At 34.5% G+C, this 20,391-nt stretch overlaps 1 protein-coding gene and 1 pseudogene across 2 annotated transcripts; both read left to right on the top strand.

Moving 5' to 3' along the window:
* Positions 1 to 493: 493 nt before the first annotated feature.
* On the top strand, positions 494 to 14,446 carry LOC142630623 (histone deacetylase 14, chloroplastic). 2 transcript variants are annotated; one of them, XM_075804645.1, is made up of 9 exons: positions 494 to 619; positions 2,911 to 3,170; positions 4,712 to 4,786; positions 5,986 to 6,087; positions 9,343 to 9,414; positions 11,031 to 11,087; positions 11,267 to 11,518; positions 12,224 to 12,405; positions 13,928 to 14,446. In XM_075804645.1, exons 1-9 carry the CDS (start codon positions 580 to 582, stop codon positions 14,226 to 14,228), a joined length of 1,341 nt encoding a protein of 446 aa, XP_075660760.1. In that variant the 5' UTR covers positions 494 to 579; the 3' UTR covers positions 14,229 to 14,446. The 2 variants fall into 2 exon arrangements, with proteins under 2 accessions (XP_075660760.1, XP_075660761.1); XM_075804646.1 differs by lacking the exon at positions 11,031 to 11,087.
* A 2,256-nt stretch (positions 14,447 to 16,702) lies between these two features.
* On the top strand, positions 16,703 to 20,085 carry LOC142630583 (uncharacterized; annotated as a pseudogene).
* The last annotated feature ends 306 nt before the right edge of the window (positions 20,086 to 20,391 follow it).

The following is a 20,391-nucleotide window of genomic DNA, read 5'->3' as shown; positions in this document are numbered from 1 at the left end:
AGAGGAGTGAATATGACACTATTGTACTTTAGGAGTGCTCAATAATTTTTCAATTGAAATGTTGTCCATTCAAAGTTTTGGAGAAATATTTTAAGGAAAATTACATTTACATTTTAGAATTTAGGGTGTGTGATACATTAAGTTTTGTAGTTTTAAAAAACAATAAATTAAACCCGAAGTCTTAAAAAGTAAATAAAATTAAAATTTTTGGTTTTTAAAGTAATAAATTAAATTCTAAGGTTTCAAAAAATTAAAAATGTTTTTTGGTGAGGAAATAGGTAAAATAACAAATTAAACTTTTGATTTATATCAAATTCTGATCACAATACTTTACATTTAATTGTATTGAAGTTAAAATTTTTTTTTGAAAGTTAATCATATAATATTTTACTCTTGAAATTATAAAATTCATTATTGTTTTTTTTAAATATAGTATTTTTGAAAATTTAAGGATTTATTAATTTGTGGTTAAAATGTAATGTTGCCAAAATGTAGAGACTGGAGAGAAAAAGGCTTGACTGAGCGCGCTCACGCACCATCCAAACTCCAAACTGCTCTATCTCTCTCTCTCTCATCAATATGCATCTCCAAGCATTTTCTCCATTTCCATCTTCTGCAGGTACCTCTCTCTCTTGCATAGACATGCACTTATAAACCACTAGACCTTGTTTCCTTGAATTTATGATTTCTTCAATAAATAAAAAATTGTTTATCTGGGTTGTAGTATATTATGTATTCGTATATGCCTGTTAAATTGATAGCTACGAAATTTGATTTGGGTGTCTTTTAAATTCTTTAATAGTTTGGTGTTTCAGTTGGGTTTTTCATTTTAACATGTTAGTGTTACTTATTGAGTCTTTCTTGAATTGCTGGGTAGTTCTAGTTTATTTTCAAAGTGGATACAAAAAATTATTTTTGGTCATTCACTATCTTAGGAGGAGAAAAATTTTAGACTTTGTCAGTGAGCTCTAGCTCTAGTCGCATATATTCCTCTTGTAAGCATAAGGGGGAGGGTGAGGTCATGGGTTCATTCAAGAACCATTGTAACTAACAAATAAATATTTTTTTGTTGTTTGATAGTTACGATGGGATAGGGGATTTGAAGCCTAGACATCTCTGTTGAAAACAGTAAGAGGTGCCAGTTGAGTTATAAAGTTCTTGGCTAACTTGCCAATAAAAAAATATTGCACTTTGATACGCTTTTGTGATGTAGGAAAGTAAGGAGTACTGGACTGAGCTATTATGCTGAATGTTTTGATGGACCAACTTTAGAAATTTAGCACTAATTGAGGTTTCTTGGAGGGGTTTTGTTGTTTAAGGAATTTTAGGATGATTAGGTTATAAAATGGATCAAAATTTGGTAAGTAACCAAACCTTAATCCTAAAACTTTGGGGTTGGCTATGAATCCTCAACAGACTAATCAAGGTTGGCTACGTACCAAAAGATATTGAAGGAAATTGATATCTGTTTGGTATTAAAATATTAAAATCATGAGTGAAAGGAGAAAAAAAATGATGAAACCCTGAAAATCATGCTTAAGTTTCTTCCAACAGGATTATTGGTTCAAAATCCTTTTCCTAAACAGACTAAGGTTCCATTTGGATACAGCTGAAAACTGAAAACACTGTAGCAAAATAATTTTTAAATGTGTAAATAGTGCTGTAGGACCCATTTTTAATGAAAAAGCTGTTGAAAAGTGAAGTTCATGGGTCCCGTGAATAGTGCACGGGTGCACTGTTTATGGGAGAAAAGTCAACAACCGTGGCTAAAAAAAAGAAAAGAAAAGAGAAAACGCGCAAGAAGAAAACACAGCCGTGAATAAGTTGGATCCAAACACTCACTAAGATTAAAAAAAAAAAAAAAAAAATTCCTTTACCAAGTGTTCGATTGGGAACAACTTATTTAGCTGAAACTGAAAACTCTTTGCTGAAAGTACTGTAGATAAAGGTAAAAGTTAGCTGAATAGTATAGTAAGACCTATGAATATTACCAAAAATTATAGTAAGACCCATGAATAGTAGCAAAAATTAGCTGAAATTGCAAATAAGCTAAAATTTTCAGCTTGTCCCAAATGCACACTAAACCAAGTAGAACTACTAGAAAGAAATAGAGAAGGATTCCAAAAGATAAATTGGACTCGTGTCATTGTATTTTACTCATTGTTCTTATGTCTAGTTGGGTTGCAAAACAATTGGCATGAGAGTCAAGCTTGAGCCTGGCTTAGTTGGTGCCCACTTGGAATTGTGGTGGGATGTATAGTTTTAGGCTTTTAGCAATAAATCTTTTGCAAAAAATATCTCATACGAAAATGCTATTAGAATTTAGTAAACTACAGTTATAATGTGTTTTAAAGTTGTTACATCGGTTTAGTAATCAAATTGATAAAGAGCTTTAAGAAGTGAGAAATAATAAAAGAGGGGATTATAAAAGTACTTTGTATTTTAGAATTCTTTGTGATTTATAAAAGGGAGGAATCAAGTCTCATTGAACCATTGACCAATAACTTTATGATCTCAAAAACATTTGCTTTAGTCTATCTAATTGGAGCTCCACCTCCCAAATGAACCACGTTAAATATAAATAATTTGGTTCTGTAGCTACTTTACTACTGCTTTTCCCTCATGTTATGCTCCAGCTCTCAAGCAACTCCAAGTCTCCATCACTGGTTAGAGCTGTTAATTTTTCTTGTTGAATATTCCTAGAGAAGAGATTTACAGATATCCAGAATCAGTTTCTCTGTACTTTAACATGGATATGACTTATATTTGGCTTGCTAGATTCACCATATGGTAACTTTCTTGATTAATAATAATAATAATAATAATAATAATAATAATAATTTTGTAAAATCCTAGAAATATGGTCTGGCCTCTGGTGTTTTTAAGATCAAATAATTGTGGTTGTGTTAGGAAATGTGATATTTTTTGTGCGGCATCATCTATACAAGTGGAAAAGTCATATTAGAATTGACGTGGATGGGAAATTTGTGGGGGGTCAATTTTCCCCAAAGAAATTGAGAAGAGGAAGGAGATGTTTCTCAAGAAGTATTGGAGGAGCTTCCATTTCTTGTTCAAATAGTATGGGGAAGGATCTGTATGTTCCTTCTAATGAAAAGATCACTAATGCAAGGCTGATTTATGCTGTTGCTCCTGCCATGGGTCACAACCAGGTTATTTAGCTGACTAGTTCACTTTTATACTCTTAAAATGTCATGAGTTTTGTTTAAGCTAGTTAAGAGGTCCTCTCAGTATGGATTTCTGGGGCTAATTGTCTTGGTTGCAATTTTCGAACATGGGGATTATTTTGATGGTCTAGTTTTGATATATAACCAAAAAAAATGATATATAACATACATAATTCCTAATTTCCCAACTTTGTAATGCAATCATTTTGAATAATGTAAAATGACTTCAAATTTGTATCATACCTTAAGATGCTGGATAATATCATAACAGGGAAAGATCTGGTTGATAAATATGGTTATATTTTTGTTTGTTATTATAATTCTTGGGTCATGAATATATATGATCTGAATTTTTAGTTCTTTCTGTGCTGAATTTGGCTTATAAACATTAAAATATGAAAGGACTTATTTTTGTTATTTTTTGGTGAATCAGGTTGACAGCTATTATTTTAACTGACTAATAAAGATAACGTATGGCTTGAATTGGCAATTATGTCACAAGAATTTTTGGAAAGTACCTTATTCTACATACTCCTTTAAGAAACTATTTAGCTTCTGAGGTTATTTTAGTTATCCTATAGTTTATTTGTAAAATTTTTATAAGTAGACAAGTGCTCCTCTTTCTCCATCATATACTACCTTCAAACGGCCCCCTTATGCAGTTTTTTGAAATTTGAATTGTCTTTAAGTCCTCAGTCCTCTAATATTTGTTAAAAATCACTTTGTGAAATTAGATGATTTTTTTCTTCATTTCTGAAGTTCCATAATGCCTTTCCTAGTCCACAATAGACCTGATCATCTCTTGATCGGTTGATCCATCACACCCTTGCTGATTCAATGGCTGAAAAAAAAAAACTTTTTTCAACTGAGCACCATTTCACATAAAATTCCTTTTCCTGCTACAACTGGATGGTTGGAACACTGTACTCAGGGTTCCAAACTTCCAGTGAGTGACTATAAATGATTAAATCATTGAGTTTTTTAACTACCAACTGGTCAAGGTAAAAGTTTGAGTTATTCATTTTAGTGTGGAATAGGACCTGAATTAGGACTATGCTGCGTAGATTATAGACTCTCCAGTCTCCACTCCATGTTGAAAGATCTTTCAAATAGTATCAGCATTGAAAGAATTTAATTAGAATAGAGTGTTATATCCTTATTTGTATTTCTTTAAAGGTGAAAAATTAGGACGTAGAAAGGAATAGAGGAAAAAAAAAAAATACATTTGTCTTTCAAGCTAAAGTGGTCAATCACTTCAATTGGTAATCAGAAATTTCAGATTTTTGTTCTTCATTTTTTATTATTCTTTTTAGCGTGCAAGAGAACAGAGGAGGGAAGAGATCTTTTGATTCAATAGCTCTCAAGATATCCATCACTTCATTTACTAATCGGAAGTTACATTTTTAATCTATGATTTATTTAGCATACCAAGTGTATTCTCTGTTATTTTCAGTCATGGTCTTACTAATGTGTTTGAAGTTGTGTATATGCCATTAATTGAACTCTGGATTCATTGCTGTGTACAGGAGTCTCATCCAGAATCTAATTTTAGAGTTCCTGCAATTGTTAGTGCTCTTGGAAAGATGGAACTGACTCCAAAGGTATTAAATGAAATGTACAATATGCTTCATTCTATATTTTTAAGGCTCTTATTCTGCACGAAATTTGATATTTTCCTTGTTAATAACCACAAAAAGGGTAGCACAAATGGCTGTGAAGCACCCCTCATGAATCGGATATCACTGGTTTAAATCTCACCTTTCCTCTTGAGGCCAAAACTTAATTATAAAAAAAATCCTTTTATTTGAGTCTAATACTTGAATTTTTTTTCTTCATTTTTCTTATTCTAACAATTCTCTCTTGGTATTACAAACTGCTACAAGCAAGATTATATTTTCAAAATGAAATGGTAGCATTGAATAACTGGTGCCCCAAATCATTAGCAACCGAGAGGAAAAGAAAATGTAGAAAGTATTTAGGATTACATATAATTTTCTGGAGAACTTTTAGCTCAAGGAGTTACCTATAATATGATGATGCTGATTACACTTGTAGTAGTAGTTGCAGTATTAGGGTTTGCCACTAATGCTCCATCTGTTTTGACTGAAACATTTTCTTGAAAATGGCCTATTTTCTGGAAAATATTTTTAGGAAACTGACCTTGAAAATGAGCAAAATTTTTTTTTTTTTTTGTTCACTTGGAAAATCATTAATATTGCTTGTAATTCCAAATAATTATATGGAAAAAAAAAATTCATTCACAAGAACTGAAAAAAGAAGAAGAAACACTCTAGGAATCAGCTCCAAGCAAGAGAAAACAAAATCTAGGAACTAGTAGATAGAGTTGCCTGTAATCAGCATCACTATTGAAGGAAAAACTGCAACAGTAAATTTTACTACTCAACCTAACTATCACCATTGGAGTACAATAGTGTGCTTATATAAACTAGTATGACTTAAGCCTAATTCTAATCGACTCAAGAAAGCCAAATTATTGAATTATAAAAGTAACCTTGAATTTAGGAAATTAAATTAAAATAAATACTAATAGCCTAATTGACTAGTAAGAGTATAAGACCTATAATAAAATTCAATGTATATCTAAAAAAAATACAATTGACTTCTTAAACTATATAAAATAAAATTGTCTTGCACGCCCTGCACCAACCTTCCACTGTGTGACCCATATGACTAGAAAAATGCCCAGTCCTTTTTTAATTGATATTTCATAATTATTTTGATATTATGAATAAGGAAATTTCTTGTTCCAATTTGCTTAATCATGTTTTCTTTTATATAGATCCGTGGCTCAGAGATCATTGAACTTCAAAATTTCAAACCTGCTTCTGTAGATGACATTGCAAGTGTTCACGCAAGAGCCTATGTATCAGGCCTTGAGAAGGTAGCCTCAGAATTAACTATTGTAGTTTTTCTTCTTGTGTTCGGTGTTCCTTGCATCAGATCATAATAAGTGCTAAAAACTAGCTGAAATTTATATGGGTACAAGGAATGGAAGCATGTGGCTAGTGCCATTTGTTTTTTGTTGTTTGTATATGTGTAGTTTCCAATGTTTTATTTATTTATTTATTTTTTACTTTCATACTTTTTCATGAGAATGTTGAACCTTGTATATACTGGTATGCGGTTTTGGAATTTGTGAAAGAAGTTTGTTTTGCTTCAGCGGATTCGTATACCATTGCTTTAGAGATGCGATGTTTTATTAGTTAAAAAGCACATGCATGCCTTGTTGAGGTCTTAGTAGTCGATGTAGATCTTGCCAGGCTAAATCCACCTCGAGAAACATTTTTTAAGAAGGTTCTGTTTTACACAGCTTGGCCAGGCTAAATCTGTTTGAGGTTCTGGGCCCCTAATTAATTGGCCGGACGAGAGTTTGTATACCAGGAAACTAGCTTTTGCTTACTGGGACAAGGGGGCTCCTTACAGTTCTATTTTGGGGTGTAACATTGTGGTTGTTGCCTCAACTGTTTGAGAATAGGAAGTTTAAGAGGCATCTTTCAGTCATATCGACTTGGGTTTTTCCAGACCATAGTTTGATCTGCCTCTTCCTTGATCTGGAATTCCTAGCAAATCCTTGCCAGCTCAAATCCTTTTACTCCAGATTATTAACACCTGATTAAATCTGTCAAGAACAAGGTGATGACTACAGGGAAGCGGCTTACTGCAGTCCCTGGCCATGCCAACAAGGCTTAGAAACTAGGTTGCCTATATGCTTTAAGAGGATGGAATTTACTCGCTGGATGCATATTCTTCATCTCATGTAGAAGTAGAGGCTACTACAGAGAGTGCTTGACTACTTATATAAATCATTAGTACAAGGCTGGGAGCTAGAGTCAGTTGTCTCTTTCATGGTTCTACTTTATTCTGGAGTATGGAGGGGAGATAGCATGGATAAATTGTGTTGGAAATCTTCATCCTAGGGGGTTTTTGAAGTTCAAACTTGCTATAGGATGTGTTTGGTTGTGAAAACTGGGTGGATAGAAAATGGATAATGAGTGAGGGGGCTGATGGTATTTACCATTCTGCTCCCCACTCCTTCCCCCACTGTTTTCAAATTGTTTCTCCTTTTTTTCCCCCCACTTTTGAGTTAACGTTTGTCATGCATTTTTTATACCCCCACTCCAGCTTTTTTCCTAGTAAAATATTTATATATATAAAAATATTTAATAGGGGCATGAGAGTAAATTTCTACAAACATTATTTTCTATCCTCTCATTTTTCATCTCAACCAAACAAAAGAGTTCTCCATCCCTCCACCTTTTGACCCTCCAAACCTAGCACCGTAAGGGAAAACTAAAATCTCTTCTATCCCTCCATTTTTGTATCTTCTCTCCATTTTCTATCTTTCCATTTTTCTATTTCTCCAACCAAACAGATCTTAAACAAAATTAAGTAGTAGAGAAAGTACAACTATCAAGTAAATCAGACAAAGAAGTAAAATTGAGAACAGCCAAAGCATTTTTCCACCCAAGCAAAGTCTGGAAGATAAACAAGATCAAGTCATGAGTTGATTTTTCAGTTCCTTCAAAGATTCGAGAATTCCTTTCTAGCCAAATGCTCATTAGACAATGAGGGATCATATTCCAAATTGCTCCATTTCTATGCTGGTTAAACTTGCCCGACCAATAGGCTAGAAGCTCCGCCACACCACTAGGCATAACCCAAGCAACCCCAAGGAGTGAAAACACTGTGCTCCATAACTCTTTGGCATCCCTCTTACACATACAACACCAATCAATAACAAAGAGCTGACGCTTCGATAAATTATCATTAGTTAATCTGACCAAATGTTGCCATCTATATAAAGAAACTGATCTTTGTTGGCACTTTTGATTTCCACACAGTTTTCCAAGGAAAAGACATGTGAAGAAGGTAGCAAGACTTTATTTATGCTTTTCCTTAGCACACTCCTTGTGTACTTTGGTTTTTGTATTTGAGATGTCTTATCAATGAAACTTAATTACTTATAAAAAAAAAGTTTTATTTCTTTATTATTTATTATTATAAATAACGGACTCGTATTAATAAAAAACTAGGAACACCAGGGGTGTACATGGGTAGCAGTACATCAAACTCTTAAATTACAAAGATCAAGCATTTCTAAAAAATTAGAACATGGAAAAAGATTAAAAACCGAACTATAATCCAGCAAGGTGTGGAGAAGGAGAGATTTAATTTCCGGAATAGACCGTTCCTTTCACTCAAAACATCTTGAGCTCCGTTCTTGCCAAATACACCATAAGACACAATGTGGTACAGCCCTCCACAAATCTATGCTTCAATGTCTACCAAAGGAACCTTGCCAACTCGAAAATAAATCAGTAATACTTTGCAACATAACCCATAGAAGACCAAACAGAGCCCACACCATAGAACATAACTCAGAAGCGATAAGACAATGAAGAAGAAGAAGATGATTCACCGATTCCCCATTCTTCTTACACATATAGCACCAATCTACAACGTATCAAAAAAAAAAAAGTTGAAATGTAAAAGTACAACATTGACCTCACTGATGCATAAATCTTTATCCACAAGTACCATTGCGAACCAAGATCCATAATACTCAAAACAAAAATGAGAATGACAGTCCGAAGGAGAATCATAGGTAAGGCAAATTGATAAATAGTTACAAATGGGTGGCACCCTCCTCCTTCTCCACCCTTTTTGACATATACAGCTATTGTGAGAAGCATAAGAATTTAGATTGAGGGAATGATTTGTATATGACTTGATACCTTAATATGCAGGTCCTTTGAGAAAAAAATATAAAGAGTACCACAAATTAGTACGTGATCCCACTCTTTGGCTTTGCTTGCAATTTTTTTGCTTTCTTTTTATATCTGGTTTGTGATGACTGGTGCTAGAGACTTAGCAATATGTTTTGACCTCAATGCAATGGCAAGTTTAGGATGCGTTGCATACCTTCAAGATGCTACAATACATTTGGAGGGATATGTATGTGCATATCCTTATTAGTCAGTCAATGTATTGGTGAATTTTTGAGGTTTCAAGAATCCATTTTCCTTGAATGGTTAATTTTTTTACATTATGCTGGTGTTTTATTTTAATATTATATACTTTTATTGTTCTTAGTCTTGCATGGAACCAATCAGGCTTATTTGGTTTATTTTTATAGGCAATGGATCAAGCTTCACAAGAGGGTATTATATTCATTGATGGTTCTGGGCCAACATATGCTACTTCCACTGTAAGTTCAACACCTTTAGATGAATCTGCTTTCCTTCTTGTGCTTGTGGATATTTACAGACACTCATTCTGTTTAAAGTACTAAAAGTCCTTTGCTTCTAAATATTTTTCACTGGACGTGTCATAATCGATGCCTATAATTTCTTTGCATCATCAAATCAGATTAATTAATTGATAGTTACATGGGCAAATCAATCTAACTATCAAGATAAGGTAAGAAAAGGGATAACTATTAGAAAAATTGAAATGACGATCTCTTGAAATCAGTTATTTGAAACTTGATCCTAATTTTTTATTTTTCAACTGGATTCCACTTTGAGCTCTCCTGATATGGAGGAGCATTTTCGTTACAGTAGAGAGAGGTGTGTGTGTGTGTGTGTGTGTGAGAGAGAGAGAGAGAGAGAGAGAGAGAGAGAGAAGTGGCATCTCCACTGTAGAGGTTAGCTTGCATATTACATTGGTGAACCTTTTTTTTTTAGAATCTGCGTTATTTAGTTTTTTTACCTTTGTCTTTTTACTAAAGAGAGAGATCAAATGCTATATAGGTGGAACTTGATTTATTGTGTTGGTTATGCCGGGAGTTCAGGGGCTGGCAGCCCACCTTGAATTGAACATTGGTGTCTGTATAATTATTGGGTGTATCTCTAGTATATGAGTACACTTTAGATGCTCTAGGTCTTGTTATTGTAATTTCCCACGTGTGTATACTAAATAATAGGGTGGTATTGGTATATTCTAATGATCTTTGTAACTCCTGTTATAGCCCCGTCATAATAAAATTGCAGCAACCCTGTGGACATAGCCTTACTTTTTGGGTGAACCCTGTAAATCTGTGCATTTGTTGATCTTTTCTACTCTCTGTTTTCTATTGTTTGCATTCCATGGATCTGGGTTAGGCTTCTTGTTTCCTAACAAGATCAGTGATGGTGGTCTTCTCATTGGGAAGGTGTACATTAGATGAGTTAGCAGAAGTGATTGTATTGAAATTGTATATCGCGACTATTTTTGGAAGTCCAAGCCTTCAAAAAATCAATTGCAGACTCCTCTCATATTTTGTAAAATTTCTATATGCTTTATGGGTGGATTCAATGACACTTAAATTTCATATTAGTATGCTTAATGTAGATATATTCACATCCATAGCTTATTCAGATAAAAAAAAAATTCTTGCAGTTCGAAAATTTCATTGAAATTCAGGTACTTTGGATAACTGTCTTAGTATGCTCCAATGGATCTATATTCAGCTGATGAAAAGAAAGGCATATATTGTTAAACCTTTGCAAAGAAGGGGTTCATATGTGACCCAGAAAACATTTTTTTTTTTTATTCCAACATTCTAATTGAGAACATTTTTAATGTCAATGTTTCTACGACTAGTTGAGTCATATATTAGTTTAACTGACTGGTAAAGAAAGGTTTTCCAGTTGATCTGAATGTAAATATGGGTCATGTCTCTCATTTTTATTGTCCTTTTATTGAATTTGAAATGTGATATCAATGGTTTTATGTTATTTTTATCTTACCATATAGTGTATGTTTGAGTTGGATCTTGACACTTCAATTTGCAAGCTATATCTTGTACATTCCACTCTTTCTTATCATGGTATATTGATGCAGACATTTCATGAATCACTAGTTGCAGCTGGAGCAGGAATCACCTTAGTTGATTCAGTGGTGATGTCCCGACCTGGCACGTCAGTCGCTTATGATTATTCTTATATGTTATATTTTATCTGCTGTGCTGAAACAATTTCATTTCTTTTTTTGACACCGCTAAATGTTCACAATTGCACTGAAGTTGGTAGAAGTAGATTCTAGTTTATATTATCCAACATTTTCTATTTGTATTTCAGGTTGCAGCATCAAAAAATTGCCTGGATCCACCTGTGGGCTTTGCTTTGATAAGACCTCCAGGACATCATGCTATTCCAAAGGGACCTATGGGGTTCTGTGTTTTCGGAAATGTGGCCATTGCAGCTCGTTACGCCCAACGTGTACATGGGTTGAAGCGTGTGTTTATCATTGATTTTGATGTTCACCATGGAAATGGGACAAACGACGCTTTTTATGATGATCCAGATATATTTTTCCTTTCAACTCACCAAGTAAGCATTAATTTGGTCCAGACCTGTCTCATATGTTTTACCCTGCAATTTAATCACAAAATTTTTTCTCCTGCTTAATATTCAATGCCTTAATCTTTCTCATCAATTATATGAATTCTATCTGCTCCCACATTTAAAGAATGTTAGATATGACAAAGTGTGAATATACGTACATACATACTTATGTGTATAAGGGATCATCGGTTGGTACTCTATAGCAATGGTAAAGTCTTGGGTTGTCAGGTGCAAATGTGTTGGAAAGGACCGTATCTAAGCCACCTCTTCTAGGACCTTATTTAGGTGGAACCAAATGCTGTCAATAAGTAATGACCCATATATATGTATGTATGTATGTGTAGGTGAGAATCAGGAATTCAATGTCAAGTTCTTGTTTGAGCTATATTGAAAAGGAACATACCTGCACTTTTCAAATTATTATTTTTTAAATATTTTTATGTGGTGGAACCGTGGAGGCAAGATGTTGTGCAATTGTATGTGATCTTATGGTGTATTCTAGCTGTTATAGTGTCTAGAATCTAGATGCCAATAAGTATGCGTAATAGATGTTCTATTATCAATAGTCCAGTATTTTTTTTAATAACTGATTTGTCCAGTATTATTGTTTTGATCACTGCATGAATGTTCATCTTAGAAGTTCATCTCGCAACAACCAATCTAATGCTATTTAGTCTTCTTTTGAAATAGGATGGAAGCTACCCTGGTACTGGTAAAGTTGATGAGGTAGGTCATGGAGATGGTGAAGGAACAACATTAAATTTGCCTCTACCTGGAGGGTCAGGTGATATTGCCATGACAACTGTGTTTGATGAAGTTATCGTACCCTGTGCTCAAAGGTTTAAGCCGGATATAATTCTTGTTTCTGCTGGGTGAGTATCCCATTTCTATAAATGGCATTGCATGCATGCTTCCCATGAAAAACAATGTTTGCTGAATTAATTAGCTTCACTGTGCAATTTATTTCTGTCTCTGGTGAAGAGTTGTTGAATTCTATTTGCAAGTCCGTGAATATCTTAATTGTTTCATAGACTGTAAAATAAAATCACTTGTAGGTATATATAGGACTAAGAGTAATCCCATGTGAGGCTCCTATGGGTGGAGATAGAATTTTTATTGGAAGAGAGAGAGAGAGAGAGAAAAAAAAAAAGGGGAGGGGGTTGTATGTAAATAGCAACAGATTATTGCCCAACTTATAATTACAATGTATAGATGCAATATTAAGAATACTAACCATGACATAACATACTGAGAATACTATACTAATTAAGAAAAGGTTAGAAGGAAAATGATTTTACCATGACTGAATAGAGCTTTTAAATATAAGTTGTCTTTCATTAAAAGGGATGAAAATAATGAAACTGGAAAGTTATTTTATAAGGCTTTCAGTTCAGTTGTTGTATGGGGTCATCCAATTCCAAGTAGTATGGTTGTGTTGCATCTGCAATTTAACTGCAAATTTTTCTTTTAATAACCGTAAGTAAACCTGTCATTTACTAGCTTATTTTGCAAAATATAGCATTTTCTTTCCCTGTTCTTTCTTTCTGAGTTTTCTATTTTTGGGAGGGAGAAATGAATGCAAGGGTTCAACATGGATAGACATTTTAGTGTTTCTCCAGTATTGAAATTTGAATTTGAATTAATCAAATTAACAGACTTATCTATCATGTGATTTCAATAATTTAGATATTACTTCATGTGTAAACAAACTTTTGAATATTTAACCAGATGGGGCAACATCATCTGCTGCCGAATGAAACTATGGAATAAAGACATCCTCTGTGGGACTGAGGGCAATTCTGCCTCCCACCCCTGGATTTAGTTTGCCTTCATCATTAAGTAGCTTAATAGAAATTATCATTGTCAATCTAGTCATTCACCCACTTGCATCTCTCTCTCTCTCTCAGTAGCCTAAAACAAATTATCATTGTCAATCTAGTAATTCAAATGTAAAGAAACATTTTATATTTAGTGTCCGTTTGGAAAAGATTATTTTTGCCAGCTTATTTTACTATTCAGTTTATTTTTGCTACTATTTATGGGTCTTACTGTACTTTTTGCAAAAAAAGTTTTCAGTTTCAGCAAAATAAGTAGATCTCAAACAGACCTTTAACCTCATAGTCTTTGACCTTAAGATAGGCTTCTGTCAATATTTGGTAATGCTTCCAAATTTCAACAACCAGAAGCGGCAACATCGTTTGCTGCCAAATGACTATGGCACAAAGACTTCCTCTATGGGTCTGAGGGCAATTCTGCCCCTGCTCCTGGGTTTAGATTGTGTTGATCTTTAAGTAGGCTTATAACAAATTATCATTGCCAATCTAGTAATTCACCCACTTGCATCTCTCTCTCTCTCTCTCTCATATTTTCATATCTTGCAAATGAATGTGTTAGGTATGATGGTCATGTATTGGATCCACTAGCCAGTCTGCAGTTCACAACAGGAACATACTACACGCTAGCGTCCAATATTAAACAACTTGCCAAAGATCTATGTGGGGGTCGATGTGTGTTTTTCTTAGAAGGGGGATACAATCTCGATTCTCTTTCATACTCAGTGGCAGATTCATTTCGTGCTTTTCTTGGGGAGAGGAGTTTGGCATCTGAGTTTGACAACCCTGCCATTTTGTATGATGAACCATCAACCAAGGTTAAGCAAGTGATTCAGAGGGTGAAGCACACACATTCCCTGTGAAGATGTCTAAACCTGTAGTCGTATGTATCAGAAAGTTTTAAGTAGTGCACCTAATTCCATGTACATTTGAAGTTTTCTATACGCCTAACTCCTATAGATATGTCATATGTCCCACTTCAACACTAACTTGGTTTTCCAATTTAAAAAAAAAAATGTATAGTATGGTTAAGAATTTATGAGTTAAGTACTTTGTCCAAATATGTAGAACTTTCGAAGTCCCTTTCTTCCTCACATCTTTGACATCACTATGTGTTGCTTGTAAGCTGGAGTTTTATTGGGTCTTTTCGGCCTTTGGACCCTTCTTGAACTTTCGGAATTTACAAAATGATTTGTCCCAAAAATATTAAATGGTGGTAAAGCGTATCCTTCTCATCGAATTAATTTGTGTCATTTAGATGTTGTGTCCAACTAATTAGGAGGTGCATGAAAAACTGTAAAATTAGTTTAGTATGACCCTAAAATAAAAATTACTTTTGAACTATTTCTGGTTTGTGTAAAATTTGCAGTATTTGATGGATGGTAAATATATGAAGAATAGAAAAGTAAAAGGATGGATGGTAAATGTATGAAGAATAGAAAAGTAAAAGGAAAGAAAAGGTAATCGTTTTACTTTTGTGTGTTTGGAAAAGGAATAGAAAAATTGGAAGAATATAGAAACTTAATAGGGTCAATTACAAAAACTTTTGGGGAATGTTTCTCCACCCCAAAAGTTCAAGAGAATGACAGTAACAAAATATTTTAAAATTTTGAAAAGTTGGTAAAGTTTGTGTGATACTGTAAGAATTGTAAAGGGAAAGAGAGAATAACTAGACGTAGCTAGATTTATGGGCTTGTATGGAGTTGCTGTTGGAGGTGCTTTTTCTTTTTTAAAAGTTTGATGAGAAAGAACAATAATATTTAACCTAAAAAGTTTTTACTAATCATGATTAGGCCTTCCTTCATCAGTGCTACTAGAGCGTGTAAAGAAGCTACCTCATCATGGTCTTCATAAATGTAGTCCCTTTGTAGAATGGTGAGGGCCCAACATATATATACTAAAAATTCGAATCAAATGTCCAAGTAAGTTTTCCAGCTTATGCCAAAGCTAATTCCAATAAGTCAAATTCAAATGGAAAAAAAAGGACAAAGTTTGGCTCTAAATATGTTTGCAACTTTGGGCTTCAACCACTAATAGGAATATGACATTAGTTCCTGTTATGTGCATGTGACTCACTTAATCTAAAAAAAGAGATATAATCAAGAGTTAAGATATAAATATTTTCTAAGTAATGACACTTTTTTTTTTTTTTTTTAATGAAAGGCAATGACGCATTCATATAGCTGGGTTCAGTGGATTCTTATTCAACTCTTTTTTCTTTTTTTCTTTTTCTTTTTTTGTGCAAAATGACGAGAGAAATTTCCCTAGAATACCAAAAATATTCTTGGCTACATGCAACCACTCTCTCTATCATGGGGCACAAACTTCTTTTATACTTCAGAAGACCTGTTAACAAGTCTTCTGAAGTATAAAAGAAGTTTGAAGCAAGACCAATCTACTAGCATTAAATTGACTGCATGGCAAAGCTGGATTAGCCATATAGGAAAAGCCTTTTTTTTTTGGTAAGTAGAAAAAACCCACTTATACTTGCACCAATACCATTGAGTCATTTCTTCCTTTTCACTCTCACAATCTGACCTTTCTTCACTGCCTCTATTTATTTATTTATTAAAAGCAATGAATAAAAAGAACATCCATGTCTTTTTAAGGAGGATTAGATTATATAATTATCAACTCCATGTTGAACTCCCTAGAAAATGAAACTAATTCACTATTGTAGAAAGCATAGAAAAGAGTTGCATATTCTTGTAACTTTAATTTTTATTTTATTGAGAAACAAACTTGTGCACACATAGGAAGAGGGAAATGAATTTTAACAAAAAGGCATAACACAAAATCCATTCAAAAGCCATACATATTCTCATAACCTAGTGATTTCAGAAAATGACATTATATATTGAACAATTACCAACTCATATGATTAGTTGATATACTATTACTTTGACACAGACCAATTATTTATTTTTCTAGTGTAACTCTGAATTTTGAATTCTGTACCATGCAATTGTGTACGTTTTTCCAAATTCCAATTGTTCTGAAAGCACAGCAATGAATTAGTTCCATTTCCATGGGAATCCTAGTGCACCGAATTCCTAATGAATTAATTGGTTAATTATAATCAATAAAATTGGTTGCCTACTAAGATTGGAAGAAAATTTTAATAAAAATGGTGATTGCAGTTCAACCTCAACAGCTACTTTCAAGGTCGATAATCAACGGCACATGGATAACAAAATTAGTCATCAACCAAATACCGCCAAACAAAGTCTAGGTCTTTGTCTCATTAGGGGGAAACATGTATAACTAATTGGTTACCCACAAAGAATAATTGCAGCTCAAGATCAACATCAATGGCCCAAGGACTAGGCTATCTTGTATGTCATCACAAGTAAGGCATCAACCATATCTACAAAAAAGAGTCTAGGCCTTTGTAGAAATGACGCCTATTTTGTCATCATCAAGACCTTGGTGCACCCATATTTCCACTATATTGAACCCTTATTTTATTAGGCAAACGTAAATTTTGCACACTGGAAATGAAAATGCAAGCAATGAGTCTGAGACTATTGTGCTCAATTCAATTCCAAACCATCCTTCTCTTATTGGTTGTACTGCTGCATGCACAAACTCTTTCTGTTTTTGGTATTAATATTGGCACCTCCACTTATTTCGGCGGGAATGAGACTGATCATCAGGCTTTGTTGGCCTTGAAGACACAGATAACACGTGACCCTGAAAACATTTTCAGCTCTTGGAATGATTCCCTCCATTTCTGCGAGTGGGAGGGTGTTACGTGCGGCCGCAAGCATAGCAGAGTCACTGTATTAGATCTGAGTTCTAGAAGGTTGGTGGGTTCCTTGTCTCCATACATAGGCAACCTCAGCTTCATTAGGGAAATCGTGCTGGCAAACAACACCATTGGAGGCAGAATCCCTGATGAAGTTGGTCGTCTATTCAGGTTGCAAGTATTGCGGTTGTCTGACAACTCCTTCCAAGGGGAAATTCCTGCAAACCTTTCTCATTGCTCCAACCTTAAGATTCTAAGAGTCGGTGGAAATAACCTTTCGGGGTCAATCCCAAAGGAGCTTGCTTCTTTGTCAAAGCTGGAGTTTCTTGCTGTTAGCAAAAACAATCTCACGGGAGGAATCCCACCTTTCATTGGGAACTTTAGCTCTCTCTATGTTTTCTCTGCATTTAAAAATGTCTTTGGAGGACACATTCCAGATGCCTTGGGTCAATTACGAAGCTTAGAAGTATTTTCACTGGGTGACAATAAACTCTCTGGTTTGATCCCTCCATCTTTATATAATCTTTCGTCTATTACTGATATTTATCTGCATAACAATGAGCTTAGTGGAAGTCTTCCTACAAACTTATTCCTCACCCTTCCGCATCTCCAGGGGTTTCTAATCAGTGATAACCAATTTACCGGATCTCTTCCAGTCTCCTTATCTAATGTTTCAGAGCTACAATGCTTCCAAATTACCGCGAACAATTTTACGGGAAAACTTGCAGTCAACTTTGGAGGCTTGCACCATTTGGAGCTATTCTTAATTGATGATAATAATTTAGGAAGTGGTGATGATGATGAAATGAATTTCTTTCAATCTCTAGTCAACTGTAGTTGTATACAGAAAATAGATCTTTCGGGGAATCAACTTAAAGGTACGTTGCCTAATGTTTTAGGTAATCTTTCAACCCAGCTTACTGTTTTTGCAATTAGCGAAAATCTTTTTTTTGGTGAGATCCCTGTAGGGATGGGTAAATTGGTCAACTTGACAAACTTATGGATGGATAGTAACAAATTTTCAGGGACAATCCCAGAGGATATTAGCGGTCTTAAAAAGTTACAACGATTAGCTTTATCTAACAACAAACTCTCAGGAATGTTACCAATTACCCTCGGAAACCTAAAATCTTTAAATGAACTGTACCTAAATAATAACAAATTGCAAGGAACTATCCCATCAAGTATAGAAAATTGCCAAAATTTGTTGTTGTTAAATCTTTCACAAAACAATCTCACTGGCATCATTCCAATGCAACTCTTTGCAATTTCCACATTGTCAATTGGACTTTATTTAGCTCAAAACTTTTTTGTGGGATCGCTACCTTCTGAGGTCGGCAATTTGATCCATTTAACAGAGTTGGACTTATCTGAAAACAAGTTGTCTGGTAAAATTCCAAGCAGCCTAGCCTTTTGCACAAACCTTGAATACCTTTATGTGGAGGGTAATTTATTTCAAGGAGAAATTCCAACATCCCTGGGTTCTATGAGAGGTATTCAAGTCATCGATCTTTCTCAGAACAACTTCTCTAGTCAAATTCCAAAATTCTTGGAGAAACTCTCCCTTAAGAATTTGAATTTATCCTTCAATGATTTTCAGGGAGAGGTTCCAACAAAAGGAGTTTTCGCAAATGCTAGTGCAATATCACTCGTTGGAAATAGTAGATTGTGTGGGGGCATATCGGAACTAAAGTTGCCGAGGTGCTTAACAAAAGAAGAGAAGAAAATAAAGTGGCCTTTTGCACTCAAAGTGGTAATCTCAACGTCATGTGTGATTTTGGTAATAACCATAGTGTCATTTTTCTTATTTTATTGGCGCAAAAATAAAAGAAATGATAATTCTTCAAAATCTTCCTTGAAGCAATCATTTTTGAGAGTGTCTTACCAAATGCTCCTTAAAGCAACTGATGGATTTTCGTTAGCAAATTTGATTGGTGTCGGTAGTTTTGGCTCAGTGTATAAAGGCATCCTTGGTGAGGATAGATCAATTGTTGCAATTAAGGTACTAAATATTGAACATCAAGGAGCTTCCAGGAGCTTCATCTCTGAGTGTGAAGTCTTGAAAAATATTCGTCACCGAAATCTTGTGAAGATCATAACTTGTTGCTCAAGTGTGGATTTTCGTGGCAATGATTTTAGGGCTCTAGTTTACGAGTTCATGCCAAATGGAAGTCTAGAAAATTGGTTGCATATGGATCTAGAAACAAATATCTTGCAAGTAGAGATAAGAAATCTGACCATTCTTCAAAGAACAAACATTGCCATTGATGTTGCTTGTGCACTCGATTACTTACACCACCATTGCCCAATGCCAGTTGTTCATTGTGATATAAAGCCAAGCAACATTCTTTTCGATTGTGATATGGTTGCTCATGTTGGAGATTTTGGGCTTGCGAAGTTTCTTTTAAGACTTACCAATTCAAAAGAAAGTAGTTCGATTGGAATAAGAGGAACAATTGGGTACGCCCCTCCAGGTAAGCATGATTTACTATACTTTTCAATTGTTAAAATATGCTTTCCCATATTTACAATGATTATTTTTGAGCTCCCAAAATATAACGTGAATACATTATCTATATTAAATATTCTTAATGACAGAGTACGGTTTAGGAAATGAGGTGTCAACCAAAGGAGATGTGTATAGCTATGGAATTTTATTGTTGGAGATGATAACGGGAAAGAGACCCACAAATAATGTGTTTGAGGGAGGCCTTAACCTTCACAACTATGCTAGCATGGCCTTACCTGATGGTGTAATGGAAGCTGTGGATCCAAAACTTTTAAATAATGTTGATGAAGTTCTTGGAAATCACAATGGTTGCCTTGCAAATAAAATCAAGGAGTGTTTGATATCCATGGTCAAGGTCGGAGTGGCATGCTCTATGGAGTTGCCACAAGAACGTTGGGACATTAGCAAGGCCATCTCTGAGTTGCATTTGGTTAGGGACATTATTCTTGGTGCTAGAATTTAGCACACATCATGCTTGGCTATATGGAAGGTAAAAATCAAATTTAGCTTCTCACCATCTTAATGTTGGCAATAAGTTGTTTACTTATTTTGATCTTTTCTCTTAATGTTGTTTTCTACTAACTATTCGCAGGTCCAAAAAGTCTTGTGCTCCTTCAAAGTGTTACATTGGATGGAAAGACTTTTCTGGCATTCTAGATAGGCTTGCCTATGGTTATTCATTGAATAAGAAGTATTTTCAATTTTGCATGTTTCATATACCTTGTCTTCTATATGTTTCTTTTATAGGCGTGAGTAGCTCAAATAATTT

This window comes from Castanea sativa, chromosome 4 (genome assembly GCF_040712315.1).
Source record: "Castanea sativa cultivar Marrone di Chiusa Pesio chromosome 4, ASM4071231v1".
NCBI classification, from domain to species: domain Eukaryota; kingdom Viridiplantae; phylum Streptophyta; class Magnoliopsida; order Fagales; family Fagaceae; genus Castanea; species Castanea sativa.
The sequence above is the reverse complement of the archived record's forward strand: the minus strand, read 5'-3'. Positions and strand labels throughout refer to the sequence as shown.

Excerpts from the sequence above, each read along its gene's own strand:
- LOC142630623 (XM_075804645.1), top strand. The coding sequence starts at position 580 with ATGCATCTCCAAGCATTTTCTCCATTTCCATCTTCTGCAG. Across the intron at positions 4,787-5,985 it reads AGATGGAACTGACTCCAAAG|ATCCGTGGCTCAGAGATCAT; the intron begins GTATTAAATGAA and ends TCTTTTATATAG. Across the intron at positions 12,406-13,927 it reads ATAATTCTTGTTTCTGCTGG|GTATGATGGTCATGTATTGG; the intron begins GTGAGTATCCCA and ends TGAATGTGTTAG.